This window comes from Artemia franciscana, chromosome 21 (assembly GCF_032884065.1).
Source record: "Artemia franciscana chromosome 21, ASM3288406v1, whole genome shotgun sequence".
Taxonomy (NCBI): Eukaryota; Metazoa; Arthropoda; class Branchiopoda; order Anostraca; family Artemiidae; genus Artemia; species Artemia franciscana.
The window spans coordinates 19,362,187-19,375,931 of record NC_088883.1 but is presented as its reverse complement, the minus strand read 5'-3'; the positions used below and the strand labels follow the sequence as shown (position 1 = coordinate 19,375,931).

Sequence of the window (13,745 nt, the reverse complement as noted above, 5' to 3'; positions counted from 1 at the left end):
CAAACACATAACTATTTACTTAACTATTATTAACATATTATTTTGAAGAATGTTTCAACTCATATACTTAGTTTCAAACAAATACCTACATGCTGACGATTTTGGTCTTTATTCGAATATATTAAGATGAATAGAAGAGGACGTACTAGCAAAGAGCTCTAAACTGACAGGAATCTAGACTGAGAGGACTAACCATTATAAACATTCGCCGAAATATTGAGGTAGAGATCGACCGCATAATAAGTAGATATGGCGGGAGTGGAAATAGAGAAATAGACTTTTTCTTATAAAAGAGTGAATTCTATAATTTAAGCGAAATATATCAAGCTTTAAAAATTGGAAAGATACATTGTTATGAAAAGTAAAATTTTGATAAGTAAATTTTTGAGATTTCGTCAAAGTTGACACTGTTTATCAAAACACTATTTTTCAATAGAAACAGTCATTAGTTAATGCTTTATTGCCTACACTTAAAACCTTCGTTTCAAATGTCTTCTATACAAATCTATCTCTTCTTTCTGTTTTCTTGTTGTAAAACAAAAACATGTTGTATGTTTTCTTGTTGTATAAGAACTAGTATTTAATGTCTAATATATTTTTTAAGAATATACAAGTTGTATCTTTATCCTCATTTCCTACTCTTCATTACTATCATAGTTACCAAGTGATGCCAAAAAGTTAGGCGACATGCTAAATAGTTTGACCTATAAAAATTGACACAAAGAATGCATGACCTCAAAAGATGGTTCAAAGACCAATTTTTTTATTTTTGACAATAAAAAGCTTAATTCACTCACTATAGTTGTCAGAAGTGCAAAGGCAAGGAATTATGCAGAAAATATTAAACATCTTTTTTTTTATAGCTGATGAACAGCTTTTTTTATGACAGGATGGTTTTTATAACTTGTCATTTTTTGTATAAATTTTTTTTTTATACAATTTTAACTTCAACAGATTTATTAGAACTTTAACCCTTGCCAGATTTTAGACTAAATTTATGTCCATTTCCACTACCTACCTACGACGCATAATTGTCGAGGTTTCCTTCAAATTGTAGGTATTTCTTTGTTTGCAAGTTTATCCGAGCGACTTATTATGCCCCCCCTCCCCAAAAGAAATTCCTGGATCCACCCCTGAAGACACACCCCCTCAATATCCCTATGTTCTTTGTCAATTAAGCACCGTTGAAAATGACAATTTATCGAATACCGTAATTGGCCAAAAAAAAAAAAAAAAAACACTCAAAGAAAACACCTGTTAGTAGAAACTTACATTTTTACCTCAAGGTCAGGATTAAACAGGGTGAATCCCAAGGTAGGATTCACCTACATTATATAACACTGCTTATTTAATAATAATAAAAAAATCCTGTTTTGATTGCTATCTAAACTAAATATGTGTGGCAGGGCTAAATTTCCAGTGGCGTATCTAGATAGAAAAGGATTTTAAAATCTAGACCCATCCCCCCCCCCCATAAAAAAAAAACAATGAATATCATGCGAAATTCATATTTCTCTATCAAATAATGACTACATATTTATTTTAATGTTAACCCTTTAGACATTACTTCTCAACTTTGAATGCTACCAGGTGAAACTAGTTAAGAGTGGGAAATGATTAAATAAAAATATAAAATGAGCACTTGTATGTTCTTACCTCTGCCCTATAATTGACTCGAGAAGTGACTTATCTAGGGATAAATGTAAAGCCATTCGTGGTACAACTAGTAGAATAGACATCAGCATAGCAAAGCCACCAGTTTCTTTAACACTGAAACATATCAAAAAAAATGTATTAGAGTGGCTTTACATCAAGAAAATATAAAGAATTTCAAACAAAATAGAAAATCATTTACTCCTTATTTTTGTATGGTGCTGTTAAACATGTTTTTTTTTCTATTTATTTTCTGTAATTTGACTTATTGACGGTTCACATTTAATTTTTATAGTTTTACTTGTACAGGATCTTGATTGAAGTATTACTAAGTAAATAAATCATTACAGCAGCACAGGCACATACAAATTACATTTAGTACACTGGAATTGGATGAACCTAAATGTGATGAGTTCTTGGCAGAGCCAAAAAGTATATGATATAGATATTTATTCACCCTATTCTACAATTTAACAAAAAAGATAAAGTACCTGGGTGCTTTTTGGCTATCTATGATGGTATTAATACGAGCTAAAAGCCAAAGAAACTGAGGATAGACGAGCCCAAGCAGACATTGCCCTGGTAACAGCTTTAATTGACTTTCTAGCTTTTTGAGAAATCGTGAGGTTAGAATAGCTGCTAGTGGGTATTGTACAAATTTTCAGGTTAAAAATGATTTGGGTGTACCCCGAGGGGGAGTTTTAAGTCCTATTTTGTTTGTAATTTGTTGCAGTGACTTGGTCATGTCCACTGTACTTGGCTGCAAAACTTGTATATATGCTGGTGACATTGCCCTAGTAACAACTGGGAAAACACCTCTTCTTTTACAGTCAGGGATGCAAAAAGCATTAAATAATGTTCAACAATGGTGCAGCAAAAATAATATGACATTATCACCAGAGAAAACAGTTGGTATGCTATTCTCAAAAACTAATAATAATGCTGCAATACCACAAGTAAATGTTATAAATCAGGCTATTAGGCTGGATGACTCTTTGTGCTACCTATGCCTAATTTTTGATAGTAAAATGACATGGTTGAGACACATAGAGTAATTGTTAGGTAATATTAGGAGTAGATTAAACCTATAAATGTAATGTGCCTAGGGAAAAGGGGTGCTCTTTTTAAGTGTCTTAGTAAAATTATAGAGTTTGTTATTGTTAGTAAGTTTGATTATGGTAGCTTTATATGTGGTTATACTAGTCAAAAGAATCTAAAAAAGTTACATACAGTGTTCAACATTGTACTTAGGCGATCCATTGGCTGCCTAAATAATACCCCTATTCCAGCAATGATGATTGAATTGGGGATGATCACGCTTAAGCTAAAATGTGACTGGTTACTTGTGAAGCATTTCACTAAAAAAAGCTAGTCTTAATGAGGATATAACCAAGATTGAAATTATAAATAATTATAACAGTGATGTTAATTTTAGGGATAGGAATACTCCAGCCTTTTATATGTGTAACAACTTGCTTTCAAGTGAGTGCCCAAATATAGTACCCAGTAATGAGATAGGTTTTGAGGATAATATATTGAATAAGCCATGTGCAATAAAGAATAATGTGTATTTTCCTGTACCTGACCGTGGGGATAATAATAACTTGACTCTCAAACATGACTTGCTAAGACAAACTGACCACATAAGAGACTGTATACAAATTTTTACTAGTGGCTCTGAGCTGGATAAGGGTGCTGGCTGTGCAGTGGTGGTCCCATGTATGTCAGTTTCATGTAGCTTTCAGTTACAAGGCACCCTGTCTATTTTTTAAATTGAGATGATTGCTATATATAAGTCATTGGAATTTATGAAGTCATATAGGTATGTCCAGAGTTGGATGATATGCTCTGACTCAGCCTCAGCCCTTAAGTACCTGATGAATGAGCATGAACCTAGTCACGAATCAGTTTGTAATATCCACCAAATAGTTAGGTCATTGGATCTTGCAGGAAATAATATGCTTACGACACGACTGCCTGTCCATGGATTATTCTTTATGGTTGATTGTTTATGGCTATGCTGTTTGACCTATGTCATTGTAGTGATGAGTAGGGTTAAGGCCTCATTCAAGTACTGATCTATATTAATCACTAATGTAGGAAAACAGTCTTCCTTTTTTTCTTTTTTATATGTGTCTGTGCTGTTGCATTGGTGATGTCTTTTTTCATTATACTTCTGGTCTAGGTCCAAGCACATGAGGGAATTGCTGGAAATGAATCTGCTGATATAATGGCAAACTGGGGTATTTTAAATGGTCAGAGTATAAGTATAAAACCCACTCAAAATGAATATTTAGCATGTATTTATAAGGTGTCATGTGATAGAAAGACCAAAAATTTTACTCAAAATTGCATAAATCCAATTTTAGAACTTTATGGCTATAAGGGACCACCTGATGGACTTGAACATGATATTAAATCCGTTGCTGTTACTGTTTGAGGACAGAGGACATTGAGGATTGAGGACAGGTCATGCCCAATACCAGTTTGCTTTTACGTAAATGGGGGAGAGTTAGCTCGCCCTTTTGTTATATTTGTAAAGAGTATGATGGTATTTTGCATTTGCAATTACAATGGTTGGTGTTTTTACAATGGAAGCAATCCTAGGTCATGCTAAGTCCCCTAAGTGGGTCCATAGAAAGAGTATGTTGTTGTTGACTAGGTATAAAAAGAGCTGTAATCTGCATAACATTCTCTGTTTTTTTTTCTTTTTTAAATTATAATGAATTGACTTTTATATTCATTGTATTAATTTTTTTATTTCATTTTTACGTTTCCTTTTATAAATTTTCTAATCGTAGTAACTGTATTATCTTCTATTTTTACTGAATTGACCTTTTTATTTTTTTTTTCTGATAATTTTGCCTTATTTTGCCTTATTTAGCCTTATCTGAGTATGTTTCTTTTCACAGATATTTAGGCAATAATAGCATGAATAGAGATGTGATATACATACTAGTGCCAGTGATTTAAGCAAGAACACTCTGTACAACGTCCTAGTACTCTCCCAAGATATCTTAAGTGTTGACGTGGTCTGTGCCAAAATTTTATTTGTGTGTTTCTCAAAGTAACATGGCTTCATGAGCCCAAGTTTTAAATGAGGATCACATGTATACAAGCAGTTGATTTGCTCGAACCTCAGCTAAAAAATAAAAACAACAATATTCAATGTAATCCTCTTTGGAAATGTATACCCCATACTCTGATTTACAACATAAAAACCTCTGTGTAGTTCTTATAGATTTTATTTTTTTAAACAAAGATACAAAAGGATGGTAATTTCCAAACCCTATGAGTGAATTTTTTCCTTCCAATTGGCATTCCTTGCAATTTTTATTTAATTTAAGGTGTCTGCTGGAATTATGCCTAGAACAGTTAAGATTTTCTGGATATTCTTTGTCAAACTTTATCCAATGTATAAATTAATAATTCTAACTTTAATTTTGAATACTTTCAAATTAAAAATACAGCTATTTAAACGTGGGGATTCTTCCACAATAATATTAGACAATCTGTGATGACTTGGGTCAGGCACATGCCACCTTTTTTTTGAGTGATTATTATTCATAATAAATAATTTCCCAAAAACAACTTTTCACACCTTGAAAACACATTTAAGCTTGTCTTTTTTTACAAATTTTCTATCATCCCTTTCCACGGAAGGATGTTCCATACCCCTTAAATCCCTAGATGTGGACCTCCTCTTCCCCTCCTCCACAATAAAAAAACTGTAGCTATGCCTCTGGCTACAAGAATTTCGGAATTTATCCATTTTTATTTTTTTTTAAAACTGGCTTCAATAGGTATTCTGAATCAACTATTAATAAGAAATCCACCAAAAGATAATATCACATCCACAAAATCAGCAAAGGACTACGGGTATATTTTGCCTCCTTAGGGGGGTTTGGGGGATTATTATTGCTGCAGAAATTCTTATATTTTGTAAAAACATTAAATACAGAATCTAATGATATATTTTTTTTTGTTATCTGATGTTGGTAATTATGCAGCAACATTTCTCCTGTGAAGAAAATGCTATACAAGCAGAATAATACCATTTGATTTCCAAATCAATACTCTTTCTAAATACAATAATTGCTACCATTGCAGTTACAACCCATCTCACTCTTATAGGGCCAGATTTGGCTTTAGCTAAGCTACATAAAAAAAATTAGCTAGACTACCAAAACACAACAAAAATAAAATTCTCACTTTATAAAATACATAAACTTTCAATAAATTACATTTTGTTTCTTTCTATTTTAATCAATGTTAGTAAAATGTTTTTTTCCTTGATGCCTTGCTCTTTACATTAAAGTTTTTTTATTGTTTTAAAAAGTAGAGTTGTGAGAAAGAGTCAAACTTTAGCTTAAAAGGCAGGGCATTGAGGAGAGGATAGCCCTTTTCATATACAGAATAATTTGTCCATTTTAAGTTTTAATATCACTCCTTACTTTCAGTTGAAAAGAATAGTTTTGTTATTTTCATTTTAAAGGGTCCATTTAATTTCTAAGTAAAATGATGTTTATATTTTGAAAAAGCATAAAAAAGGTCTCAAATGGTATCTTTGTCTAATTTATAGCTCAATAATGAAAATATATCCAAATTTGTCACAGAATCCCCTTCCCCCTCTTTGCATAGGTACCATGCTTTCCCTTTTTCCTTTTAGAATAATTTTTCAATCTAACTTATATTTTCAGACCTTTGAAAATTAAACAGAGTAGCAAAAGAAAACAAAATTTAAACTCACAGCCCAGCTGTCTCAAATAACCCTCTAAGCATTGATGATCAGAATTACACTTAATGTAAACACAGTCAATGAATTTCTTTACCCAAAGTCAAAAGAGAATCTTTGATGAAATGGTATAGCCTATCTTATGGTATAGCCTATTTTACTAGAATAGGAAGATAGGTCAGTAATTCAATGATCTATATCTGGTTATGTGTAGTAAATAAATGAGACAAAAACTTTGGAAAGTAGTGAAAAAATCACGTCAAGTTAAGCAAAAGTGATAGTTACTAGGGTTGTATTGTCACTAGTGATAATTCACAAGGGGTGGCAACCTTGAACAAAAGGCAATTTTTTGGGAACCAATTTTATTTGATAAAACAGATTTCTGAGGAAACCCCAAAAAATTTGGGGATAGTGGAAGCACTGGTATTTTCAGACAAATTCTACCAGCAATTTTTACTAGGCCATGAAAACTGCCAATCACCACTGATACTATGCTACCCCACTTTTTGCATGGCACAGTGCAACTTGAATTTTGATAGCTTTTCTTTGAGTAAAAATTATTTTCACATGTAAAAATGGTATTTTTCATACAAAGTTGAAAACAACCAAGCAGCATAGCTTCTTTGCTATCCTACTTGTGCTGCAGACTCCATCTGTGCTGTGGGCTCCATCTCCATACTTGTGCTGCAGGCTCCAACTGACAAGTTGTTTTTTAGTTGTTTTTAGGTGGTGAATTGGTTTTTGTCAACTTCATGGGGATGAAGCAGTCAATTTTGTTGTCTTTGCCCAATGGAAGTCTTTTATGACATAGTAATGGACAGACAAAATATTAGGTTTTTGCTAACTCCATGCAGATGAAGCAGTATATTCTATAGTCTATTTGCCTGATAGAAGTCTTTAATGACATTAGATTAGACCAATAAAATACCAACTTTTGTAGGGCTTGGCTCTATAAGTCATTTTTTAGGAAGGCAATTGGCTTCTGTTGATTTTGTGCAGATAAAGCAGTAATTTTTGTTGTTTGTACCAGCAGAAGTCTTTTGTGAAATTACATTTGACTGATAAAATACCAAATTTGCTAGGGCTCTACTCAAAAGGTCATGTTTTAGAGGATCAATTGATTTCTGTTGACTTTGTGCAAATGGAGTTATAAGTTTTGTCATACTTTACCAAATGAAAACCTTTCCAGTAGCTTCAATTTGTACTGAAAGAAAGTGACTTTTGTCAGGCTTTGCCATACAGAAGTCTGTTCTGCAGACCTTTAGGGAAGAGAGTTACCCCCATCCTTCCCCTTACTGGCACCCTTGTAGCCCAAAGTTTATCTAAAAATCAAGTGAAAGTACTAAAACAACAAAATTCTTACTGGATTTTATAATATAAAGGATATTTTTATTCAGCTGATTATCATCTTTCTTTACATTAACATACACTAATTAAAATCAATTTTAAACAATAATTAGGTAAATTATGTATAGGCCTACAATAACACAAAGATATAATTGCAGAGTGAAAAGATAACTAGTTTAGTATTCAAGTTATAATATATGACTGCATTGACATAATGGAGATATAGTATAACCAGCAGGAGAATGGGGGGGGGATGAATTTGTAGGTAAATTGATTAGTATATTTGGAAAGTGCTTAAAGCTATTGAGTAGGCCAATTTGCCATGTCAAAATGTTAATTTGCCAATGGTATACATCAAAATTCTTTTATCAATACACCATTTTTGGTGTATTGACCAAAAAAAGATATACATCTTTTGGTCTGATATAAACCATAAACTACATAAAAAATAGCTAAAAATAAGATTCTCATCTTTATAATATGCAGCATGTATCAACAAGTCATATTTTTTTGTTTTTCTCTATTTTTATCAGTTTTGAATAGGCCTAAGTTTACTTTAATTATTATCTTAGTTTTTTCATTATTATTAAGCTCATGGTTATTTAAGACTGTTAGAGCTGAGGATCTATGGTAAAAAAACAAACAAAGCATAAAAATGAACATAAAATTAACAATATAAAAAATGTCTCTTATTTTGTTCTAGTATGTCTCATTCTCAACCAACTGTAAATCCAACATTTGAAGAAAACATTTTTTTTTCTATTGACAGTAAAATTCTAGTTTAGTGACTTTTGGCTATCTTGGAAAAGGGTTAGGTTAGAAAAATGAAACTTTCAGGGATGGGTGTTAGCACTAAAGTATGTCATGGGAAGGTATTTTGAAGTACCTACCTCTACCCTGTCTCTCTCCAGAGGGTTCTGACTTTTGATGACCTTTGATGACCTTTAAAAATATGTGTGTTATAAAAGTAAAACCTTAAAAAATAGATCTTCTGCTTGAATGAAGTACAGCAAAATTGTTTTCAGCTTCACAACTTTGCTCAATCCAAATCTATAAGGTTTTAAAGATATGCAAATACATTTCCTAAATTTTAAAAATAAACATTGATACTCAGCTCACATTTCTAATCAGATAACAAGAATTGCATTCTCAGAACTAAAGGCAGAGAAAAAGTAACTGAAAAATAGTAACTGAAAATTAAGGTAAAATGTTGTTTTGTCAAAATTTCAATAGGTATAGACATGTCATGTAGGCTAACTTCAGGGCCCTCTAGAGGGAGAAGGAGTGGAGGTTGGTACTTTAAAATACCTTCCCAGGATATAGCCTAGGGTAAGACGACTGGTACTGGGACACTTAGATTACTCTGCCTATTCTGGGACAGAAGCTTTGATTGGATTGCAACATGTCCAATACTGGGACAAAAGACTTTAAACTGGGACATATTGGGTCTGTCCAATACTTGGTTTGGGTGTCCAAGATTAAAGTCTTTTATCCCAGTATTAGACATGTTGCAATCCAATCAAAGATTCTGTCCCAGAATAGGCAGAGTGATACAAGTGTCCCAGTACTGGTTGTCTTACCCTACTTTAGGCTGTAGACCCATCCCTGAAAGTTTCATTTTCCTAACCTAACCCCTTTGTGAGATGGCTAAATGTCACTAACTAGAATTTTAACCCTTCTCCATCTTATAACTTTTTAGCAAATATGTGTCACTTCCTTTTGTGGGCATAGCCTTTATAGGCTAACCAGCCTACATTTGGGCCTAGGCCTTTATAGGTTATTGTGGCAGAAGCAATTATTTATTCAGCTATTTTCTAACAGAAAACCACTTCTACTTCAATTTTGTATTACATCAGAATATTACCAATTATTCTAAAAAATTTAAGAGCCATGGAATTGATGAATAGCTATGTAAAGACAATGTTTCAACCATAATCTTTTTACTCCTATGGAGTTTGAGGATATCAGATACCCTAGGCTGCTGACCTCATGATTGGTGCTCCTAGCAAAACTGCAACAACGTAGCTTAAGACAAAGCATTCTATAAACCTCCTGTATACTTTGTGCATCATTTGAAGCTCGTGTTTTAAAGTTAAATTCGCCGCTTGCAAAATATCACCTATTAAAAATCTGCTAGCTTAGCGCTACCTATCTGAATGTTAAACCCATAACGACCACATAATTACATAACGACCATAATTAAAAATATAGTTTTCTTTCTGTTTCCTTTAAATATTTGATTGAACCAGAAAAGGCTTCGCGAAAAAAAGGAGGAAATTTTTTGCAGTTCACATAATTGACTTACCAATCAAATGAATATACCACTCGATGTCTTTTTTTTATGTTCTTTATGAATATAAGAATCGCTTTTACCGAAAATTCAATTTTAAGCACTTTTTGAACTCTTAAAAATGACGAATTGTCAATTAAAACGTGAATCATCGGTCGTTTTCAATAAAATAATATTGCGTTTTCTCAATGCAAAAATTATTTATAATAAGGTTAGTTTAGATTAGGTTAGTTAGATTAGGTCAAAAAGTGCTTAAATTTGAATTTGAAGTAGAAGCAATTATTATATTCATGAAGAACATAAAAAAGGCATACCACTGCATTGGTAAGTCAATTATATAGACTGCAAAAAATTTACCCAAAAAGGGAAACATTGTAGTTTATACCTTCATAACTTTTTTGAGGCTAAAACACCCAACCAACGACATGAAAGAATAATTAAAAGTAGAATGGGCTAGTTGAAAATGATTCGTTGATGTTAAGCTAAGAAAAACTTTATGATTTCCAATTCCCATTCTGTACATAATCTTGTTTAATTCTCAAATATGCTCATAAGATCTTGTTCAATGTTGGTGATTGGATAAGTGACTACATGCTCAGAATATTACCATGTCTACACATATAAAAATATCTGCAACCGCAAATCTTACTCTAGCATAAAGTTTTAAGTAACAGAGTTCCACAAATGCGATTCTAAAAATAAAAAAAAGTTTTAAATACAGTTAAATTTCTTCAACTGTATTACACTGAGGAATTTACAAAAAGAACTCGAGGTGTCCATAAAAAAATTATTAATTATGATGAAAACTAAGGTCTCAGTATATTGTTGAGTAATCCAATGAAGAATTGCGTAATTTTTTCTTTTTAGGAACCCTTAGCTCCAATAAAGAAAATAAGAAAATGTGTGCATGAAAATGGGCTCGGACTAAGAATTAAGAATTTCCGTTTCGGCTCTATGATGTTGGTCTTTGGGTTTATAAAAGTTAAAATTTGCGTTAAAGATATCGTTGGTTTAAACTTTAAATTCGTTGGTGGTGCAGGAATTTCTGGAGCAGGAGAAACAGCTTAGAAAATATAGACCTTTAATGTATATAATTGCAAGGTCTAAAGATACCAACAGAGGGTGATGACCCTTAAACTGAGCGCTCTTTTAGGGTTTGTTAGTTTTTAGTATAAAAAATAAGACTGCCTAAAAACATTTAGTTTTGGATATTTCAATTTATGTTATTATAAAATATGGTATTGAAAAAATTAAATTTGCCGTACCATTACTTTTAACTAACAAGGCAGAATTCATTAAGAGACAATAAAAAAACTTTATGTAGGTGGGTAGAATTGGGTTTTGGATGGAGAAAGTCCTATCTCATAAAAAAAAATGTCCAAAACAGGTTTGTAGCTATATTTTCATTAAATGCTGCATGGGTTGCAAAAATGACTTACGGAAACCTCAAAATCCAATTCAAAATTCGATTAATCATAATATAATTTTTATTTAAAAAATTCGTATCCATAAAGAACTTGTGCCAAAATATTTAATATCGACTCACAAGCTTATAAGTCGAGTAAAAATGCCTGCTGTCAAAAAAAAAAACAGTAAATAAATGTAAATTTAGTGTATATACAATTAGCACTTGAATTGCTAAGGACAGTAAAAATGAAATGTAAGTTTGAGTTGGTTAAGTGGAAGCTTACACAACCATATATAGCTTAAAAATTAGGAAAAATCTCGATTTCATTTTTCAATGAAAATCATATCTATTTGCGTATATTTCGCTTTTTGAAATAGTAGGTACCAAATTATAAAAAGAAATACGGGTAAAAATTAGCAAAACAAAATAAACTAAAGAATAAAAACAACTTTAGAATATGCAGCTTACATTTTAATGTCTTGTTGTTTTTTGGAAGCTACAGATTGTTGGTGTTTCAACCTTTACGGACGAAAAGAGTTATAAAGTTTAATTGATTATATTTGCTTATTCATATTCACGTTTCATTGCGACAATAAGAATGAAGATGTAGCAACGCCCCAAAAACCTCTTGATTTTCAAAAAGCTAAATGAAAAATCTCCGGAACTCATGGTTTAACTTTATGAATAGACCTAAGATAAGTTCAGGGGGGTGTTTTTACCACTAAAATTCAGTTTCTTCAGTCATAGGGAAAGCAATAGCGCTGTCTACGTAAAGAATGATGTTAGCACGACGTATTATTTATTTACTTCTTTGTGTATTCTGATCAAGGCGCTTCGTGTAGAAGGCTGTGTCGTAGAACCTTGGAGAGGGGCTCATTCGATTAGAAATTGAAAATTCTAGAGTCCAGTTTAAGAGTCTCAAAAGGGATTGGAGGGCACCCAACCCCTTCCACCCCTATCACTTCATAGTGACGCTGACCACACTGCCTTTCTATCACAGACATCAAAAACAAGAACAACGATAGAGAATTTTTTTAAGACAGTGGAAATCTAATTTGAATCAATATTTCGGCTTTATGTCCAAGGGCCGTCTTCAGCAAAGCGTAAATATATAAAAGAAGAAAAACTTACAACAACACATACAACCAATAAAAGTAAAATGATTAATAAAACCTTAATACATATGATAGAAATTGAAAATTTACCTTAGAGACTGAAATTGCAAATAAAATCTTATTCCTAGATGTGTTAATTATTCGCAGCTTAGATAAACTGAATTTTATTATTTACAGAAAACCAACAAAAAACAAGGGATTTTTTTGTTTTAAATCAAACCACCCCCACAACTTAAAAGAACTGTCGTAATCTCTCTTGTATATCGTGCCCTAATATTTGTTCTGATTCCTACATCACAACAGAACTAAACTTTATCAGGGACATACTTTTTGGAAATGGATATCATATTTCTTTTATTAATGCTACAATTAAGCGTAGACTGAAAAGACACTCCTGTAAAATAAATGGTAGTTTACCATGTGAGAGTCTCAACAAGCCCTCAAACATAATTTATTTTCCATTCATTCCAAAATCACAACGAATCTTAAAAAGTATGTTCACAAAATAAGCTGTATGTAGTACTTAGCAATTATTTCAAAATCATAAATTTTCTAAAATCTGGTAAAGATAAAAGTACAGTTACTCCCCAAAAGGGGTCAATCAAGTACCATGCGACTGTGGCAATTACTATATAGTAGAACTCAACAGAATTTAGAGAAACGGCTACAATTGCATAAAGATAATATCACTATAGTTCTAAATTCTAATATCTAATATTTTTTTTTCTATTTTATCCTTCTGTTTTTTTATTATTCCGCTTTAAGCGGCCATGTAGTTGAAAATCCTAGCCTCAAAATACTTTTTGAAGAGTCCACCCTTATCAGCAATGACATAGGTATAAAGCATGTAGTTTGAGAGGCAATTGGAATCAAAATTAAGATTAATAACAATATTTCCTTAAATTTTGACCGGGGGGGGGGGTTGAATACTTCACTAAATGCTCTATATACAAATTTGATTAAAAATGATCTTGCAAAATATTTTAAAAACCAGTAAACATTAACACAGAACTAGTCACCAATAGACCTTTGAGGTTAGCTGCTAAAAAAACAATATTAGAACTAAAGACTTGTTTTTAATTATTCTTCTTTCATTTCATTGTATTTCCTTGTTTTATCTCACTTTATTTATCAGACCGGGTTGAACTTCGCTGAAGTAAGGATGCCGAGACTGTGTTAAACAATTTTCATTTTATT

The 13,745-nt window shown here is 32.1% G+C and overlaps 1 protein-coding gene across 14 annotated transcripts in view; it reads right to left on the bottom strand.

Annotated features, from left to right (window-relative positions):
• The window catches only part of LOC136040669 (phosphatidylinositol-glycan biosynthesis class F protein-like), a 98,986-nt gene that overhangs the window by 79,237 nt on the left and 6,004 nt on the right, over window positions 1-13,745 (bottom strand). For 8 of the 14 annotated variants that reach the window (XR_010620858.1, XR_010620852.1, XR_010620854.1 and 5 more), the window contains exons 3-4: window positions 9,722-13,745; window positions 1,657-1,770 (exon numbers count right to left, since the gene is read on the bottom strand). The exon at window positions 9,722-13,745 is cut by the window's right edge and continues 1,789 nt beyond it. Coding sequence is in view for 6 of the 14 variants with exons in the window: in XM_065724963.1 (XP_065581035.1) it covers window positions 1,657-1,770; window positions 9,722-9,807 (200 nt within the window). In the remaining 8 variants the exon portion in view is untranslated. The remainder of the gene's footprint in view (window positions 1-1,656; window positions 1,771-9,721) is intronic. The other 6 variants (XM_065724963.1, XM_065724965.1, XM_065724964.1 and 3 more) reach the window with 1 other exon arrangement.